We start from the raw sequence: 17,500 nt of genomic DNA, 5'->3' as shown, positions 1-17,500 counted from the left end.
TGCGTTGTTTTTTTTTCCTTTTAAGAGAAACTAAGAATTTAGATAAACAAATGATAGGAAAATAGCTTTTTCCGGTTTAACATCATTGAATTTGTGGGTGGGTAAATTGCTTTTTAAAAACTCGCAAGAACTTAATAACACGCCCCCCTGCGAGCAGAGCCTCCTTTTGCCTTTTACTGCATGAGGAGGAGAAAAGGAGGCCCTGCCTGAATGGCGTCAACTCTTCGAAGTCGCCGCATTTTCGAGAACGCCAAAAGAAAGCTTGCAGACCAAGCAAGGATAATAGATAACCTCTATCTGCTTCATTTTAAATGAGGACGCGATAGTTTTTGCTCAGCTTTAGTTTTCGGTGTTGGGGTCTTTTTGGTTTAGCTTCAATTTAGAGTAATATCGGAAAGTAAACAGATAGACTGAGTTTTGAATGAAAAGAAGAAGTTAGGAGAGATCTGGTCCTTCAATGAACCCAACATGATCTCGACTTATTGTCCCTGAATTTACGATTATCATTAATTTAGAGTATGTGTCGCAGGACCTGTGGTATGTGAATACATTCTTTAAAATCTTGATACTCCTGAGTGACTGGATTTGAACTCAGAGCTTCTTATTTGTAATTATTTTTTAAGCGTATCTGTGCAAATATTGTTGTGCAGAAACTGATTGCATATTATCGTATCGTTCAAAAGCCTGGAAAAGCGTGGATTACTAAAGCCAAGATTCTCGTAATTCCGTGGGATGCATACGCATCCACGGTATAAAATCAGTCGTGGTTTAATGGGTGTTAGAAATGGAATTCTCATGGGACAATTTCGGTATATTATTGGATTCTATTGGCTCTATTGAGATCCCTCGGGATGCAACGGTTCTGCTGTGTGATTTTATTGGCTTCTTCTTGGCAGTGACGTAGCGTGGCGCCACGTGCAACGATTTCGGCTGTACATTTGAGCAGAAGTTCTAGATCTGGGGTGTTGTTTGTTAATGTTAGCTTTTGTTGCAATTCTCTTGGGAGTGTCATTGAATATGTCTGTTTTAATTCTAATTTAGGTTTGGTTGATGAGCAAGCAATAAGTAGGGTCCAAGTATACGTCAGGATTCGTCCCTTAGGACAAAGTGACGTCAGAAACCCTGAAAGGAAAGGCGCAGTTAGTGTTGAGGATGAAGATGTCAGCCAGGTTACAAAGCCAAGTTACATCTGAAATGTTGATATATCCTAAATTAACACTGACCGTTTATGTATGTACGTAGAGAAAATGTTATCTACAAGAATAGTATGTTTCCGAAGGATTAAAGAGCACCTAAAGTCAAATATTTTTCGTTGATAAATCTCCCCAACCAAAGCAAACAGACACCATTGTCACCCAGTAAACTTGGCAGAACAAGCAGTGATTTGGACCCATGCACGACCGTGATGTGAGAGGCATGGATCTATTCTCGATTTTACGTCACAAAATACTTTGCATTCCTGTTTTCAAAGAAATTTTGCCTTGCAAATCACTTTTTGACGTAAAATCAAGAATAGATCCATGCCTCTCACGTCACGGTGGTGGATCCGAATCATTTGATAACTTAACTTTGCGCGTCTTGCCTTACAGATCATAAAAAGCAAATTTCGAGATAAGAATGGTAAAACATGTTTTCTTTTGGTGGGGAGATTGATATTGTCGACGAAAAATATTTGAGTTCAAGTGCACTTTATGGGATTTCACAATCGAGTTTGGGTGGTTGAAAGTCCAGAAGCAAACTTATTTGCGCCCTTCAAAGAAGGGGTGACCTTGCGCGTCAAGTTTGGCGACACAAAAAGATAGTTACACGAAGAGCAAAGCAAAACCATCTAAACTCAGGCCCGAGTGAACGCTTTTCTATTGCTTTGCCTCTTGTTTTAAACTGACACTTGTACCTTGCAAAAATTAAAACTTTGCGAGCACAAAAGCACTTTTGGAGGTCTTCACAACATTTTCGGGCTTCATGAGCGGAAGAAATCCCCTCTTGATTGAAATAGTTGTCAAGTTTTTTTATAATGAGACTTTAGGGGAATTCTAGTTAATCCGTTTGAAGTACTTCCTATATCTTACTTTTAAAACGGAATTTATATGTCGTCTCGATATTTGGTAAACACAAGCTTATTTTTTCGCCAAGGTTGTTTAATACGATCATCGCTTACGGGATTAAGATACTCGTTTTTAACCGCTTATTCAGCCTTCTCAAACTAGAGTTTATCTTAAATTTACCATTATAGCTTCATGTGGTGGATGGGAAAAAAGAAAAGAAATTTCAGTTTGATCATGTGTTGTCTCCGGATTCTACAAATGAAGAGGTAGGCAGTAAAACCATTCTAATTATGGCAGACGACGAGTTGAAAACGAGTTCGTAGATTGTGTGTATTTGCTATTTTTCAGTAGATGCATTAAACAGTCTGCAGCCAGGTATGTCATTTATTTGTTATTTAAAAGTGGCACGCGTAGCTGAGTTGGTTACTGCGGGGCTTAGAATCATCGAGGACTTCAGCGTCTTCCCTGCTTTCCTCGTGATCCAAATCTTTAGTCTTAACTAACCGTTAAACGAAGCTCTAACAGCGGGAGGGGACGAAAAAGGCGCAGACAGTCAGCTTCAAATCCTGGCTGGAAAATCGTGTGCAAGAAGGTACTCAGTTTTAGCCCGCCTAATCTGCCAAGCCTGTCGAACTGTTGCACAATCTATAAAAGCATCAGATGTCGAGAGTATTTGGAGTTTGATTTCATTTTGCTTTTCAGCGCTCCTTTTTTAAATGCCACCTTGTATCTTGTGTTGCTAGGTGTATCAGGTGGTTGGCAAACCACTTGTTGAGGCATCTATGACAGGCCTCAATAGCATCTTGATGGCGTATGGACAAACTGGAGCAGGTAATAGACCATTTGTATTCACCCTTGCATCAACAAACTTGAAGTTGAACGCCTAACACTGGAGACAGGAAAGTCCTCGAGACAGGGGCCCGTTTCTCGAAAGACCGGAAAACTTTTCGTTCCTGAAAAGCCATGTGTAAAATTGCCAACTACTTGTTTTGGAAAGCCGATCTTTTAACATGTTTTCAAGGTAACAAAAAGAAAAATAACTGTGAAGTTTTACGAATTAAATCCTCGCCGTTCTTGAGATACAAAGGGAATTGAAAACCCGAAAATGGCCCGTAAAGTTCGGGGACTTTCGAGAAACGGCCTCCAGGACTGTATGAGCGACAAGAACGTTCTTAATACCTGGGGAATTCACGAGCAAACGAAAATGTCCTTTTAGTCTTTCTTAGCCAAGCAGTGTACTCTACCCTCCCATTATCAAGAGAGTTAAGAGAAGCTGCTTTACATTGTAGCTATCTTTCTTTGCGTCTATCATGAAAGAAAAGGAAAGGAACTTTATTTAAGTGTCTAGTCGTCTATCACTGGCGCACTTATTGGGGACACTGTAAATCATGAAATCAACAAATTTACGCAAATCAAATGTTGGTTTTTTAGAAGAGGGGAAAAACCGCAGTACCCAGAGAAAAGCCTCGGGGAGCACAGTAGAGAACCAACAAGCTCAACCCACATATGACGCCGAGTCTGGGAATCGAACCCGGGCCACATTTGTGGGAGGCGAGTACTCTCACCACTACGTCATCCCTGCACCCCTATTTTAACTCTAACTGGTTAAAAAGATAAGACTTGAAATTTGTATGTTAATTAATTAAAATAAAAATAATTAACCAAGTGTCGAAATTGCCCCGTCAGCTGGTCGGTCCCCTTTTGAAATGGCGCTAATGTCTAAAAAAAAAAGTCACCCTTATATATAAAGCGATCAGCATTCAATAATTGTGATAAGTACCTACTTAAAGATGTTAAGTGGGAGGAGGTAGCTGTAAATCGAGTGGAATTCTCAGCTATAGTAATGTTCAAATGAAACTTCACCGGCTGGCGGCCATATAGGCACAGTGCTTTTGTGATTAAATAATTTTTATCGTCTCATACGCTTTCGTTATAGTTACGTTATTTGAATTAATGTAAACATAAAAATTAGAGACAAAGTTTCATTGGGGGCTAGTTAATTGTACAAATGTCTCCTTGTTCTCAACACCTAGCGCTTGTCCAGTAAGTGAGACATTTCCTCTCTTGGTCCTGCCCTTACAGGGAAAACACATACTCTGATGGCTTCAGATGGCTTGACCACCAGTGTGGTGTCTCATGTCTTTCGTCTCATCAGTAAAGATTCTGCTCATTCATATGCGGTGAGTATTCACCTCAGCCATGTACAAAGAGAATTAACCAAAATATAATTATTTTCTCCGTTTGAGAGGCTGCTAACAAAGGCAATGGTCGTACGTCTCCTTAAACACTATTTTAACTGGCTCGAATTATGTCTTACTTTTCATGGTTTGTTTGCAAAATCCCATGTTTGAAGTGTTCTACATCAACCAGTTGTCAGTTCCGTCGACCCTTAGCCTTTGGTTCTGCGACCATCGAACAAAACCGTGCAGAAATTGGATAATCGTGGAGGATGTTTTATGAGGCCCTCCCAGGGGTTTTGGGGAACAAGTGAACATGGTTAATTCCAACTGAGGAACAGCGAAAAAGAGCCAAAATTTCTTAGGGAACAGGGCCAGGGGAACATAAACAATTTTAGGGATCAAAAAGCTGGGAACAAGTTTGAAAGTAATTTCGGGAACAAGGGAACACAAGCAAATTTTTAAAGGGAACAAGTTTCCACCCCACCCCCCCCCCCCCCCCTTCTTCAGTGATGGAGTTACTGGGATTTGCAATCTGTTCTTGTGAGGCTGGGTGGTTTTAAAGAACTGAACTTTTAGAGGTGAATAGGGGCAAGAGGGAACCCTCCTTTAATCTCTGGCTGAGCTTTATATAATCAGCTTTAGTGGGTTTTTTCAGTTCTTTTTTTCATCCTTTTTTTGCAGGTTTCCTGTTCTTACCTTCAGATCTATCAAGAACGAGTGTATGACTTATTAGCTCCTGACAGATCAGGACCGGAAGTCTTTCTAAGGGAACACCCGAAAAAAGGTAGGGTTTTTTTTATATAAATACTAAAAACTAAGGCACTGAATTACTCTCAAAAACGACAGAAACAAGAGCAAATTAAAAATTAAAGGTATTCGTCACTGTAGCCAAGCTTGTGCCCCTAGACAAAGAAAAGGCCGCCATTTTGTTCCCCAAACCAGTCCTCTGGGAAGCGAGCTCTCTTTCATGTAAATGTTTTTTTTTGTTAGAGCTAAAATAAGCCATATAGTACAAGTTACTTGCTCAATGCAACGACCGAGTTCTCAGACAACTTACAGCCTAGCCCATCTCTCCACTACGCTACAAACGGACCTACAAATGGATTATTATTTCGGAGATGTTAACGTCGATTTTCTCTTGAATAGCAAGCCCCAATCTCTTCGCTATTGACCGTTCCCCAGCCCCAAAAGAAAGGGCTGTTCGCTGGATACCTCCGCAAAACTATACTTACGTTAACGCGTGGTGCGTCTTCTTTTCTCACATCAGAACAAAATTGATGAGAAACCGCAAATACTGTTTTTACTGTGAGAAAGACTCGAAAAAAATGCAACTGTAACACAACCGGCAAATGAGCTGACAACGATGGCATTTTTGTCGATATTGGAGCGCGCGAGCCAAGCGGAGGAAAAGCCAGAAACTCAGCCCGTTCCCCTCACGACCTTGCAAATTGCTCACGTGCCGCAGCTTCCTAGGCTTTTGGGCGATTATCTTGGTTTTGCTTTTCACTGGTGGAAAAATAGCTAGAGACTTCCGGTAATTGCTTTCGACACGATAAGAAACACTTTAGGCATCTCCTGCAGTTATCCCTTTGATTCTCCATCGCCAACAATGCTATTGTCTTTGGCGACATGTACTTGCAGTGCTGAAATTCGCAAGACCGGGCATCTGAGATAAGCAAGTTGAGAACTGATTGACTGTGATTGGTTAACAGTTTGTAGCTCTGTTGCTCGAGACGGAGACGGTGTCAATCAAAATCTTAGATGTGTCAAGTTGATCTCAAGTCGGTGCATGTCAATCAAAATTATAGATGCGCAAAGTCATGTCAAATATTTAACAATGCCATCTTAATTTACAGCCGTGTTTTTGCACCGAATAACCGGGCTCTCGACTTCATCGCAAGCTCTTATAATAGCTCTTCAAAACTTAGAAAACACGATTTTTAAGCGGTGCTGCCAACTGACTGGCTTGCATTCTTTGATTTGCATGCACTTTGGAGCCAGCCGGTTACAGTTAAACGTTCAGAATTTTCATTACTGTTCAATGCACTTTGCCTAGTTAAGCGATTTCAGTTTTACAAAGCAGTTAACTTGCTTTTGCTTTTCACTGGCGGAAAAGTAGAGTGAAATTTCCGGTAATTGATTTTGACAAGATAAAAAAACACTTTAGGGCATCTCCTGCAGTTATCCCGTTGATTCTCCTTGCGACTGTTCTAACTTCCTAAACTATGATAAAGTAAATTGAAAAGTAATCCAATATGTTATAAAATTAAAAGACTCCCTCTTCCTTTATCGTTTTACACCGTGTAGGTGTTTATGTGGAAAACTTATCAGAATACTTCGTAAAGTCTCCTGAAGAGATTGGTAGATTATTGAAATCTGGAAAAAAGAAACTTGCCATTGCTGAGACAAAGATGAACAGGCAGTCAAGCAGGTTGGTAGTCGTCCGGAAGTCATTTAAAGCAAATGTTCCTGAAAGGCGCCACACTAAGAAATCCATACATTTAGTTATAGTAGCAGTAACAGTAGTGGTAGTAGTGGTAGTGGTAGTGGTGGCGGTAATGATTGAGTGAATTGTATGTGATCTTTATGTGACTACTCTTAACCTATTTACTTAATTTTTTTTTCAGGTCCCACGCTGTGTGCCTTTTAAAAATAGAAAGACTCAGCGTCCCTCGGCGATATGGAGGTTTGATGAGGATGGTGATATTTTTGTAGTTTCATAAATTTAAATTTTGTGGATGACATTAATTTGCACCAAGAGAAAATAAAGGTGGAAGAGAGCTCATCTCCCATACATACCCTTTTCCATAGGTAATATGCCTCAAGTTATTTTTAGATCGACTGCCACGTTGTACATATCCCATGGAGATAGGCAACAGCCAATCATATGGCAGGAATGTGTTCTCTAAACGAGGGCTATCCACGCGGAACACATTCCCACCATATGAATGGCTGTTGCCTAATTCCCTTGGGATATGTACAGCGTGGGAGTCCATCTAAAAATAAATTGACATATTACCTATGGAAAAGGTATGTAGGGGGGATGAGCTCTCTTCCACCTTTATTTTCTCTTGTTTGCACCTAACGATGAATTTCAATCAGACATTCCGCATATTTACCCCGTTTAAGGACGGTGCCTACTATTGTTACTGCGCATTTGTTCTGCACATCTCAAGATATTCGGATTTCCTGTGGGTGGTGCTTATTAATACAGGGATATTTTTGCGCAGAGAAAGCAGAACTTAGCAAGTGCTTTTGGTATCCAAAAAGAAAATTGGGGATAGCCATGCATTTTTCAGAGATAATGAAGCTTCAATTTGGAAAAGAACGCCATACATTGCTTTGTATTTTAAAGCTCTTTACAAACATTGCTGATTAATTATCTTCGAAAAATGCGTGGTTACCCCCAAATTTCCTTTTGGTTTTCAATACCATTTGTTCAGTAAAATGCGCAAAAATACCTTTGAATTAGTAGGCACCGTCCTTAAATCAGCCCAAACTCTGAATAGTCACACTACACACAATGAATGTCGGTCGAATTGTAACAAACAAGACTAAAGTGGTCGACACAGTTGAAGTTGAACGTCGACTGATGGGTTTCCTCGAATAACTAAATGATATATTTCGTTGCCTCCTGACTAGTTTGTATAACCAACAACTTCCGAAAACGATATTTATGAGGTTCTTTTTTTACTGCATCCCTATTTTCTAGGCATAGCTGACTCTTCCAGCAGTTATGAGTCTTCTTATATGTCTGGCACGTCAGACGCGGAGTTCTCAAGTGACAGCGGATCCATGGAAGCCTTTGGCTCTTATCAATGCAGTGTAAGTTGGCGATATTACTCCACAGCGACGGACGGCATTTGACAGTAGGGGAATGTTCTCCCTCAAATTTTCAAATAAATCATCTTTAAGGTAATAAACACTTTAATTTTTGGACTAAATAAATATTCGCCGTTTCATCCGGGGTACTCGTACAAAAATTATTGACATCCTCGATTTTCTATGAATATTTCTATTTGTCTTTACCATTGCAAAAGTCCGAGCAAAGAGAGATCTGGGGTTCGCTAGGGTTATGACGTCATTTCAAGACTGATTTAAATCGCGGTATCGTTTACTTATTTGTTTTATCTCAAAGGAAAGTTAAGTCAGCCAACTTGTTTTCTAACAATGCAAAACTTGGCTTCTCTCTTGGCGGGATAGACCACAGAAAATCAGGGTTTTTTAAAACTAAATCCAAAAGCTTTTGCAAAGTCGGACTTTGGAAAACTTGTTTACTTTTTTTTATTTTTTACAACAAAAGGAATTTAGGGAGTAGTTGTACTTTAAGTTTCTCGTCGCGTACACGAAGCCTTTCATGATAGGAGAGGAGGAATGGCAACAGCTGTTTCCATGGTCACAGATAGTCGGGAAAGCTAATCGCGGAACAACATCATCTCTTCTCTAAATTAATCATTAATTCTTAGTTTGCTTTCAATTTACTATTATCGTTAATTTAGGACACTGTTTCCCAGGACTTGTGGTAGCAGAGAAAATAAGGAAATCAAAAAAATCATATCCGTGAATTGCATTCGAACCTGGTGCTTCTACTCTATAGGAACCGCTTCTTTCCGCTCCAATCACCACTAAAGATCAAGACACCGCGTTCTCAAAAAAACATTTATCTAAGTCTGCCATAGAATATCGAATCTTATCACATCTTCCCCCGCATACGGTCTTGGAAAGTCATTTGTGGCAGAATCGCTCATTGTATTACTCTGGCCCCAGTAGTTCGAAGAGTGGATAGCGCTATGCAATGGATAAATCACTGCGTACCGTTTAACAAAATGGGAACCGCAGAGGACATGTACAGTACCGAAATATGTGAACAAAGGAGGCAAAAGTTTTAATTCTTAAGTTTTTTTTTTAGTTTTGTCATCATCATATTTTGAATCTTTATAATTTAGGAAGACGACGAGCTATTGGAAAGGATCACGACTCAAACACGAGGACTGGCCGCCATCAGAGGAAAACTTTACGTGTACGTTAACGCATTTAGATATAAAACGCTAAATAATTAGTAATGTGAATATTGATAATATACAGTATTGGTAAAAAAAAACATTTCGACGTTTCGACGTTAGCTGAACGTCATTAGCAAGTCAAAATTATTTTTAAATTGCAAACTATAAATACTTAAAGAACAATATATATGGCTTTGATGAACAAAACGATGTTTTTGAATTCGAAGTTCATATTTAATCAAGACATGTCTCGGATGAAACATCATCCATCGTCAGTTGTACAATGAAAGAATAAAGTGAAGGAATAAAGTGAACAATGAAGGAATAAAGTGAAGTTGTGCACTGAGTAGTGTAACAAAGTGAGATATAACATGAATAATTAAGGATGAAGGCGAGAAACATGTCTTCATTAAATATGAACTTCAAAAACATCGTTTGGTTCATCAAAGCGATATCTTACTTTGTGCTGCTATGAAGCCTTGGTAACATTTTAAAGAACAATAGTAAATAAGAAGCCTGTATAGTGAAAGAAAGGAACAATAAAAATTAAACGAAAAGTTTGGCACGCATGGAGTCCGTCTGGATATTCAAATTAGGCTTGAGACTCTTAATGAGGAGCATTTCATACACTAAGCAATCAAATTTGCCCTGGCACTTTCAAATTGGCATTCTTTCAAAAGAGCTTTACTGCAGTGAGCTTGCAAAGAATGTCGACCAATTGCCGAATTTTTGTGTTCAGCAATGCGTTGGTGAAGGTGTCGGGCTGTATACCCAACGCAATCTGCATCAAACAGACCACATTTAACAGCACAGCACACTGCTGATTCACAACTGATGACTTGATTTCTTTGGGTTTAAGATCTTGCCCCAATTTTTTGCTCGCGAAAACCGGTTGTACTGTAACACCAATCTTATGACTAAGATCGCGTACGTATTGGAAGCCACTTGATCTTTGAATGGGAGACTAATTCTCACTGTGCCACTATTATTGTTAATGGTATAATTAATTAGGCCAACCGGATAGTCAAGGCGACTGAATACAGAAAGCAATTTGTTACATATTCTGTATATTAAAAGCCACAGTTGTAGAAGATAGGACATGGGCAAGATGTAACATTGTCTTTAACTAAGAGACATATAGTAGCGTTTATCAGTATGCATGACTGTGAAAGTGTAAAAGCAACCCAGTGTTTGTTGGTTTTCTGTATACTTGACTTTCAAGTTTAGGTCCATGTCAATATCAATAAAAGGGCTCTTACTTTCCACGGGAAGCTCCATCTTAAAAGATAAACTGGAATGTAAGCCATTCAGAGTGGTTAGGATACTCAATCATCCAAGTCGCAGCTCTTTAGTACAAAGTACTCTATACTAAACTTACAAAAAGGCTTTTTCGCGTGTTGGTATCAAAATTTGGTATAAGATACCGAATGAATTTAAATCATTATCAAAAAATTCCTTTAAAAAACAAATGAAAAAGTATATTTTCAGATTCTGGGTAATGAAGATTCTTATCTTGATGTCGAAAATATTACCTCGATCCAAACTCAAAGACTGTACAATTAAAACAAATTGATCCAATTGCTTTAGTACATAATCTTCTCCTATACTTTATTGATACATTATGCAGATATTGATGTCTTTACCAGTTATGCTTCTCCTTGTAATTTAATAATGTTTAACTCTTATTACTTTTTTTCCTTACTTACTGATGTAACAAAGTACGTTGATGATTGACCCGCCTCGAATAGCAAATCTGCCCCTTGCGGGTCAACATGAACTTTCCTTAATTTTTTGTAATGATTAAATAAAATAAAAGTGTGTAAACCAATCATCGTCGAAAGCTTTGTTGACCAATTTTGATAGTCTCATCCAAATGCACATTAGTGAAAATGGAGGTGACGTAGTGAAAAGGGCGGTGACGTCGTAGGAGACCAAGATGTCTTCCTCATTGATAGAATACGAGCGGATGAGATCAGGCTCCTTATCAACTATTGTTCTTTTAGTATTTATATGAAATGCTCCTCATTAAGAGTCTCAAGCCTAATTTGAATATCTAGACGGACTCCATTCGTGCCAAACTTTTAGTTTAATTTTCATTGTTCCTTTCTTTCACTATACAGGCTTCTTATTTACCATACATAGTTTGCAATTTTCAAATAATTTTGACTTGCTAATGATGTTCAGCTAACGTCGTCGTTTTTAAGAATGTTTAGATAAGTTTTATCGCAGTTTTTTTATAGTTAAATCCAAAATCACTTCTTCTTCGTATATATTAATGACCTCGAGCAAATCAGACCGGCCGAAGCGAGTGCTTTACTTATTGTCAGAAGCCAAGTAAAATTAGAGTACTCAAAGTCAGACGTCAGTTCATCTTGAGAGTCAGAGTAATACTGAGGTATTACTGATTATACTGAATAGGGAGCATTTTTGTGCATTTCTTTGCCGCACTCTGCAAAACGACGAGGGGAAATGACCAATTTAAAGTTCTGACGAGTTTGACAACGTGAGCACTAGAACACAACAGTTAACCTTTCAGTCTCTCCAATATTTTTTCTCCCATGTTGTACATAGTGAATACGGTGGAATAATCGCGAAATGTTTACGAAAGAGCAAAGCTATATTTTGAAGTGACGTTTTCGTTGCTGTTTCCAAAATCAACTCAGTCCAGTATTGGCGGAGACTTAAGCCGATGATACACAGTTCAACATCTTGCAACATTTGTTGCTCAACAAATGTTGAACAATGTTGCACAAACGTGTTGAACGGAATAGAACTGTCTCTATTTTCGTTCAACATCGTTCAACAACATTCAACATGACACGACACACTGTCAGTCAACATTTGTTGAACAAGAGCTGCAACATTTGTTGATCAACAAATGTTGAACCGTGTATCATCGGCTTTAGAGCTTGCTCGCAGGGTAGCGGAGACTTCGCCACATTAATACAGTAAAAAATTAACTTACGCTTAGTTCTTTATTTCAAAGCTTACAATTTTTTCGAGACTTGTCAGTTATAGCGTCTTTCTTTCTGCTTGGATCCCTTGACACAATAAAGGGACACGAGCACTTTTTTGTAGAAAATTTCAAAAAATAAGGATGATAATAAGATGTAAAGGATAACTTATCTTATATCTCAAGTACTTGTTTTCTTTAAAAATACCCTGGTAGTCGCTTACGAATAGCTGTCGGCTGTATTTGATAGAATGCCATAAAAACAAGACGTTTGTGGCGGCAAAAATCAAAGACACAATGATCTTCTATCTATATTTATCATCAATGTTTGACTCGGTTGAGTCTCGCCCTGAAAAGGAATGTCGGTGTTACAGACCAAACACTGCTATATCTTCAAGCATTGGTTTCCGGGTCAACCACCAGCTCAATTAACATCACTAATTTCCCAATTCAATATCGGTTGTGTTGGTGTCATATTGAGCCCCCATCCTAATGGTGTGTGATACCTTGGCGCTTTTGAGCTCTCGTACGACCGACAAGATCACTATGAACTGCAATCACTTCGTGACAGTAGCGACATCTCTCACTACAAGACCAATGTTTGTTAGTAAATTAATTATATGCTTTGTTGTGCAAGATACGCGATACTTTCGCAGCGTTTCAATCCCCTGACATTTTTTACATTTCTAAACCCGGTTTTTCTCATCGGTGCGCAGATGTGATTTGGCGGGAAGCGAGCGGGTCAAGAAAACGAAAGCTGAAGGAGAGCGCCTCCAGGAAGCACAGAGCATTAATTCTTCGCTTTTGGCGTTGGGGTATGTATTAATAACTGAACCTGATACTTCAGTATTCATTCACAGTCATAATCCCACTTGAGGTCCACGCGGTGGATCAAGCCCTCCGTGAGAAGAGTTATGATAGGCCTCTCTCTCTAGCTGGCGCGGAACTCATTAAACTTACGACTTAAATCGTCTTCACAAGGTTCATTCTTAAACTTAACCAACTGCTTTACCTGTTTTTTTAGCTTATTAATTAGCTAGTTAAAGGCGTGTGCTTTTGTATGAGCCAATTTTATTTCTTGCTTTCAATGGTAAGACCTTTACAAGAAAACTATTGATTTTCTATGAGCGAAAGATCGTCCACTTAAAATATAGAACCCTCAAGCATTTACAACTGCTTAGCTTCAAATATTTTGTTTTCATTCATTGCTTGTCATTATTGTACACAAATGTCACTAAATTTTAATTTTCTAAGGAGCATTTTGAGCGGGAGCTCGAGTTAAAGTTGGTAAATTAAATTTTTGATGGCCGCTCAGTGTAAAGTCTTCGATTTTGCAACTGTTCTTTGTTTGCAAATGATAATCATTTTATTAATAAAACGTCGTGAAAGGTCGCAAATCAGTCAGTCATGAAGATTAAATCAAATTAAAATTAATATTGAACTCTGTAAAGACAGTCTACTTGCATACTGAGTCGGATCCTTCTTCAAGACGAACTCAGTCAGGGAACTTGAGTTTTAGAAACATCTCAAGCCTCAAATTTCAATTTTTATTACTTCATTTTCTGAAAGCAGAGATAGAGATGTCTTGATGTTTAAAAGGGGTTACCTAAATTGTCACAACCAAATAAATCTTACTTAATTATAAATATTGTAGAACTGCTCTCGAAGGAAAGAACCTTTCGTCAAAGTCATGATCAACGGGGTTGCATGGGAAACATTTGTTACAACTTTAATTGCTACAAAGTTAACGAAGCATTTCGTTTCAATTTGAACGGTATTTTGCGGCTTTTTCTTGAGCTTCAATTTAAATGTTTACATTCTTGTCAGTCTTGAAACTATGGATTATTCCATTGGCGTTGATTGTAATCTTCCAATAAGTAATTTTTTCTATTTTCGTCCCTTATTTTGGGAAAAGGGCAAAGGGCAGCCTAAAGAGTACACAAAAATGATTAGTCAACGTTTATCGACCGAAACAAATATCTTTCCATTCCTTCATTTCGTTTCAGCAATTTAATCGTTCCACTCCACCCAGTTGTCCATTTGTTAGAAAATTTCACTATTCAGAAGTGCATTGTGGGAACAAAAGACTAAAGCACAGCCATTAGACAGAAATATAACTTAGGAAAAAATTGCTTTTTCGTTCTTATAATTGTCAAGAAGACAGCATGTAATTTCTAGTTTTTAGAAAAATCGGATAGCTCAGTGCATGCGTGGCCATATACAGTGACCAAAAAAGTAGCTTTCCTTGTTACACCACGGGCCGGGCTTATAACACTTTAGTACATTTCTGCCCTGACTCGTACAGCAACTTGTAATAGCCATATTTAACGTTTTTTTGGAAAACGGTCAGTGAGTGACGACAAAATTTCATTCTCTTTTCTAATTTAAACGCCCTTTACACACGCATAATATTTGGAGTGCGACCCAGTGGTTAGGGCGCTTGACTTGAGATCCCGCGGGATCCCGGGTTCAAGATACGTTCTGACCACTGGTTGAATTTGTTCCTGGTAACCCCTGGTTCAACTTCTCAGCGGCGCTTTTGAATAGCCAACTAGCTTGCCTCCGATCGTTTGGGATTCTTAACAGTTTTTGTTGAATGTTCTGTTCTGTCGTGATCATTGTGTTTCATTGGCCCTGAAAAGCCCCTATGTGGGGAGTGGTCAATTCAGTATGTATATGTGTGAGTGCCGAGCACACCTCTCGCTGGAGATTTGCTCAGCACCCCTGCAGTTTCTGGCACGGATGCCTAATATGCGTTATGTTTGTTCTTTTTACATAAAAAATTTACCATGCTGTGCCGTGCCGTGCCGTGCCGTGCTAGGTACGCTACCGTGATTTCGGAGTGCCGTGCCAGATTTTTGTGCTAGTTTAAGCCATGGGCTTCAAGCGCCCCTTCATACCTGTTGAAAAGGTTGCATCACGAAACTCTTCGCCTCCCAGTAGTGACCAGCAAGTAAATTCTCCTCATAATTTCAATGAAGTGTCAGTCGGACAGGTATTGAGAATGAAGATAAGGTGTGATGTTGATATGACACCAAATTCGCATGACTACCCAAAAAAGAAATCTTTGGTACTAGTTAGAAGAATGAACATTTCAATCTTAGTAATGAAAGGGTTAAGTGACGTTCATAACTGCGATGATTGAAAATCTTAACATGAAACTGAATGGTTATTTACGGCAACACGAATATGTAATTTCAAATGAAAATCACGTTCCCTTTTGCCGTCTTCGTTGCGTATATGTTTCTACTGCCTTTTCTCAGTAATGTGATTCAGGCTTTGGCTGAGGGAAAGAAACGCCATATTCCGTACAGAAATTCAACGTTAACCAGGCTCCTGCAAGATGGATTGGACGGAAACTCCAAAACTAGCTTAATTGTAAGTACTTTATAGATTGCTGCGATTTCTAGTTTACTTTGTATAAACGATTCTGAGAATGTCAGAGTGAAGTCTTCAACGCTCTCTAAGAATTGAAATGCACTGAATTGGCGTGCTTTGCATATCAATATTTCAATCATCGCTCCACAGCGGCTATAACAGGATATGGCTGTTATGGTGGCATCCCAAGCAAATCCTGCTGTTTATTAGTACAAATAGGGTAAGGTAAACTCCGCTACGAGCCTAGAAGGCCCACCAGGCCGGCGCTTATCTCCTTCTGTAGCATGAAGCGACTAGGAGTATTTCTACTCCCCCCTGGATGGGATGCTAGTCCATCGCAGGGTTACCGACAGCATTAAATTCACCGGTACCCATTTATACACACTGGGTGGAGAGAGGCACCGTGAGAGTAAAGTGTCTTGCCCAAGAGCACAACACAATGTCCCCGGCCAGGACCCGAACCCGGACCACTCGATCCGGAGTAGAGCACACTTTCCATGAGGCCACCGCCCCTCTCAAGCACAAATACTTCGCTTTCAATTGGAATATCTCAAGACGTGGGAAATAAAGCTTGCCGGTGTTAGTGTTTTTGGAAATTAAATTCTATTCATAGGTAATAGTTTCTTTTGTTCATGCGAGTGAGCAAATGCCAAGGCATGTAGTTAACTTTCCAGTAGACTTCTCTTGGTCAATTATGTACCTCTTTAGCTCTCTTTAGCTTTTATATAAGTTAATTCTCCCATTTTAGATCAATATGTCATAGTTTCATAAGCTTTCATATGGGTCGTTTCTTTATGTTTTTTTTTTCGCTACCGTGTGAATGGTCTACATTTTTACATCATGATTTCCATAACTTCGAGACATTTACTGTAATGCAATAAAAAATATTAGAAAGATTTGATGGCTTGAGTCATCTTTCGGTATGACACGTAGCATGAGTCAATATAATTTGTTGTAGCGTTTTCCAATATTGTTCTTTTACGTTGACAATTTAATTGGTAGCTACAGTTTCAATTGACCTCAAAGAAAAAGAAAACTATTCTCCAGAGTACGCTCAAGCTAAAGTGGTCTTATAGCTTAGCAAGTTCAAACCTCCCCTGAAAGAAAGCTTCCAATGTTTCCCAACAAACCAAATCTTCAGCTAATGCATCGTTCTTCCTCGTTAGGTCTGTGTTTCTCCTTCCGTTCGAGACGTCAACGAGACCCTTTGCAGCCTAAAGTTTGGTCTGCGAGCAATGAAAGTTCATAATGTTACGCATGTGAATGTGGAGGTACGTTACTGAACGAAAAATGGAGTGGAAGTTTTTATTTTGGAGAAGGGAGTTAGGGACCAAGTGTCTGTTTCAGCTTTTACAATTCAGTGGGTATAATATGATCAACCTTCACTCAATCCCAACAAAACCAAAAAAATCGATGCTGTGTACGTGTAGTTGCCGATGTAACGGGGTGGCATTTGTAGCATTGATGCATGATGGTATAGTTGGTACACTTGCGGACGCAGGGGCACCCAACAAATCTGTTCCTCACATTATCTGTTCCCCAGAGGAATCTTGCTGGCTGGCAAAAATACAGGTGTTTCGATGAGCTGGCTGGGAAATTTACTATTGATAGAGGTTTTGCCTGGGAATTACTGACTTTTTCTAGCATTTCAACCCGAGCTGGCTGTAGAAACTCTGAAGACTGAGGACGACCAAAGAAAAAAAAAAAAAAAAACCCCTTTCCTCTCCCAGAGAGTAGTCACAAACATACGACGGCTGGTCAGAGTGATTGCGCTTGCGGAAAAAACCCTTTTTTGTCCCGGTTTTGTCGCTTTTGTTTGGTCGTTTCGGATCGAGGGATTTGAAAGCGCGCGGAATTCCTGGCTGGGAAATAAATTTGATCAGCTGGCTGGGAAACCAACCAATTTTATCTAGCTGGCTGAGAAATTTCTTGTGTGTCTTG

General features: G+C 39.3%; 1 protein-coding gene across 1 annotated transcript in view; it reads left to right on the top strand.

The window, feature by feature from the left end:
* LOC138006489 (uncharacterized) overlaps window positions 1-17,500 on the top strand; it is a 52,396-nt gene that overhangs the window by 1,524 nt on the left and 33,372 nt on the right. The window contains exons 2-13 of the mRNA XM_068852847.1: window positions 1,042-1,169; window positions 2,234-2,311; window positions 2,789-2,876; window positions 4,128-4,225; window positions 4,907-5,009; window positions 6,533-6,656; window positions 6,853-6,911; window positions 7,938-8,050; window positions 9,172-9,245; window positions 12,898-12,996; window positions 15,445-15,559; window positions 16,726-16,830. Of these exons, the coding sequence (XP_068708948.1) occupies window positions 1,042-1,169; window positions 2,234-2,311; window positions 2,789-2,876; window positions 4,128-4,225; window positions 4,907-5,009; window positions 6,533-6,656; window positions 6,853-6,911; window positions 7,938-8,050; window positions 9,172-9,245; window positions 12,898-12,996; window positions 15,445-15,559; window positions 16,726-16,830 (1,184 nt within the window). The remainder of the gene's footprint in view (window positions 1-1,041; window positions 1,170-2,233; window positions 2,312-2,788; window positions 2,877-4,127; window positions 4,226-4,906; window positions 5,010-6,532; window positions 6,657-6,852; window positions 6,912-7,937; window positions 8,051-9,171; window positions 9,246-12,897; window positions 12,997-15,444; window positions 15,560-16,725; window positions 16,831-17,500) is intronic.

Source organism: Montipora foliosa, chromosome 6 (genome assembly GCF_036669935.1).
Source record: "Montipora foliosa isolate CH-2021 chromosome 6, ASM3666993v2, whole genome shotgun sequence".
In the NCBI taxonomy this organism is placed as follows: Eukaryota; Metazoa; Cnidaria; class Anthozoa; order Scleractinia; family Acroporidae; genus Montipora; species Montipora foliosa.
Note: the sequence above shows the minus strand (reverse complement) of the source record. Positions and strands in the feature narration are given on the sequence as shown.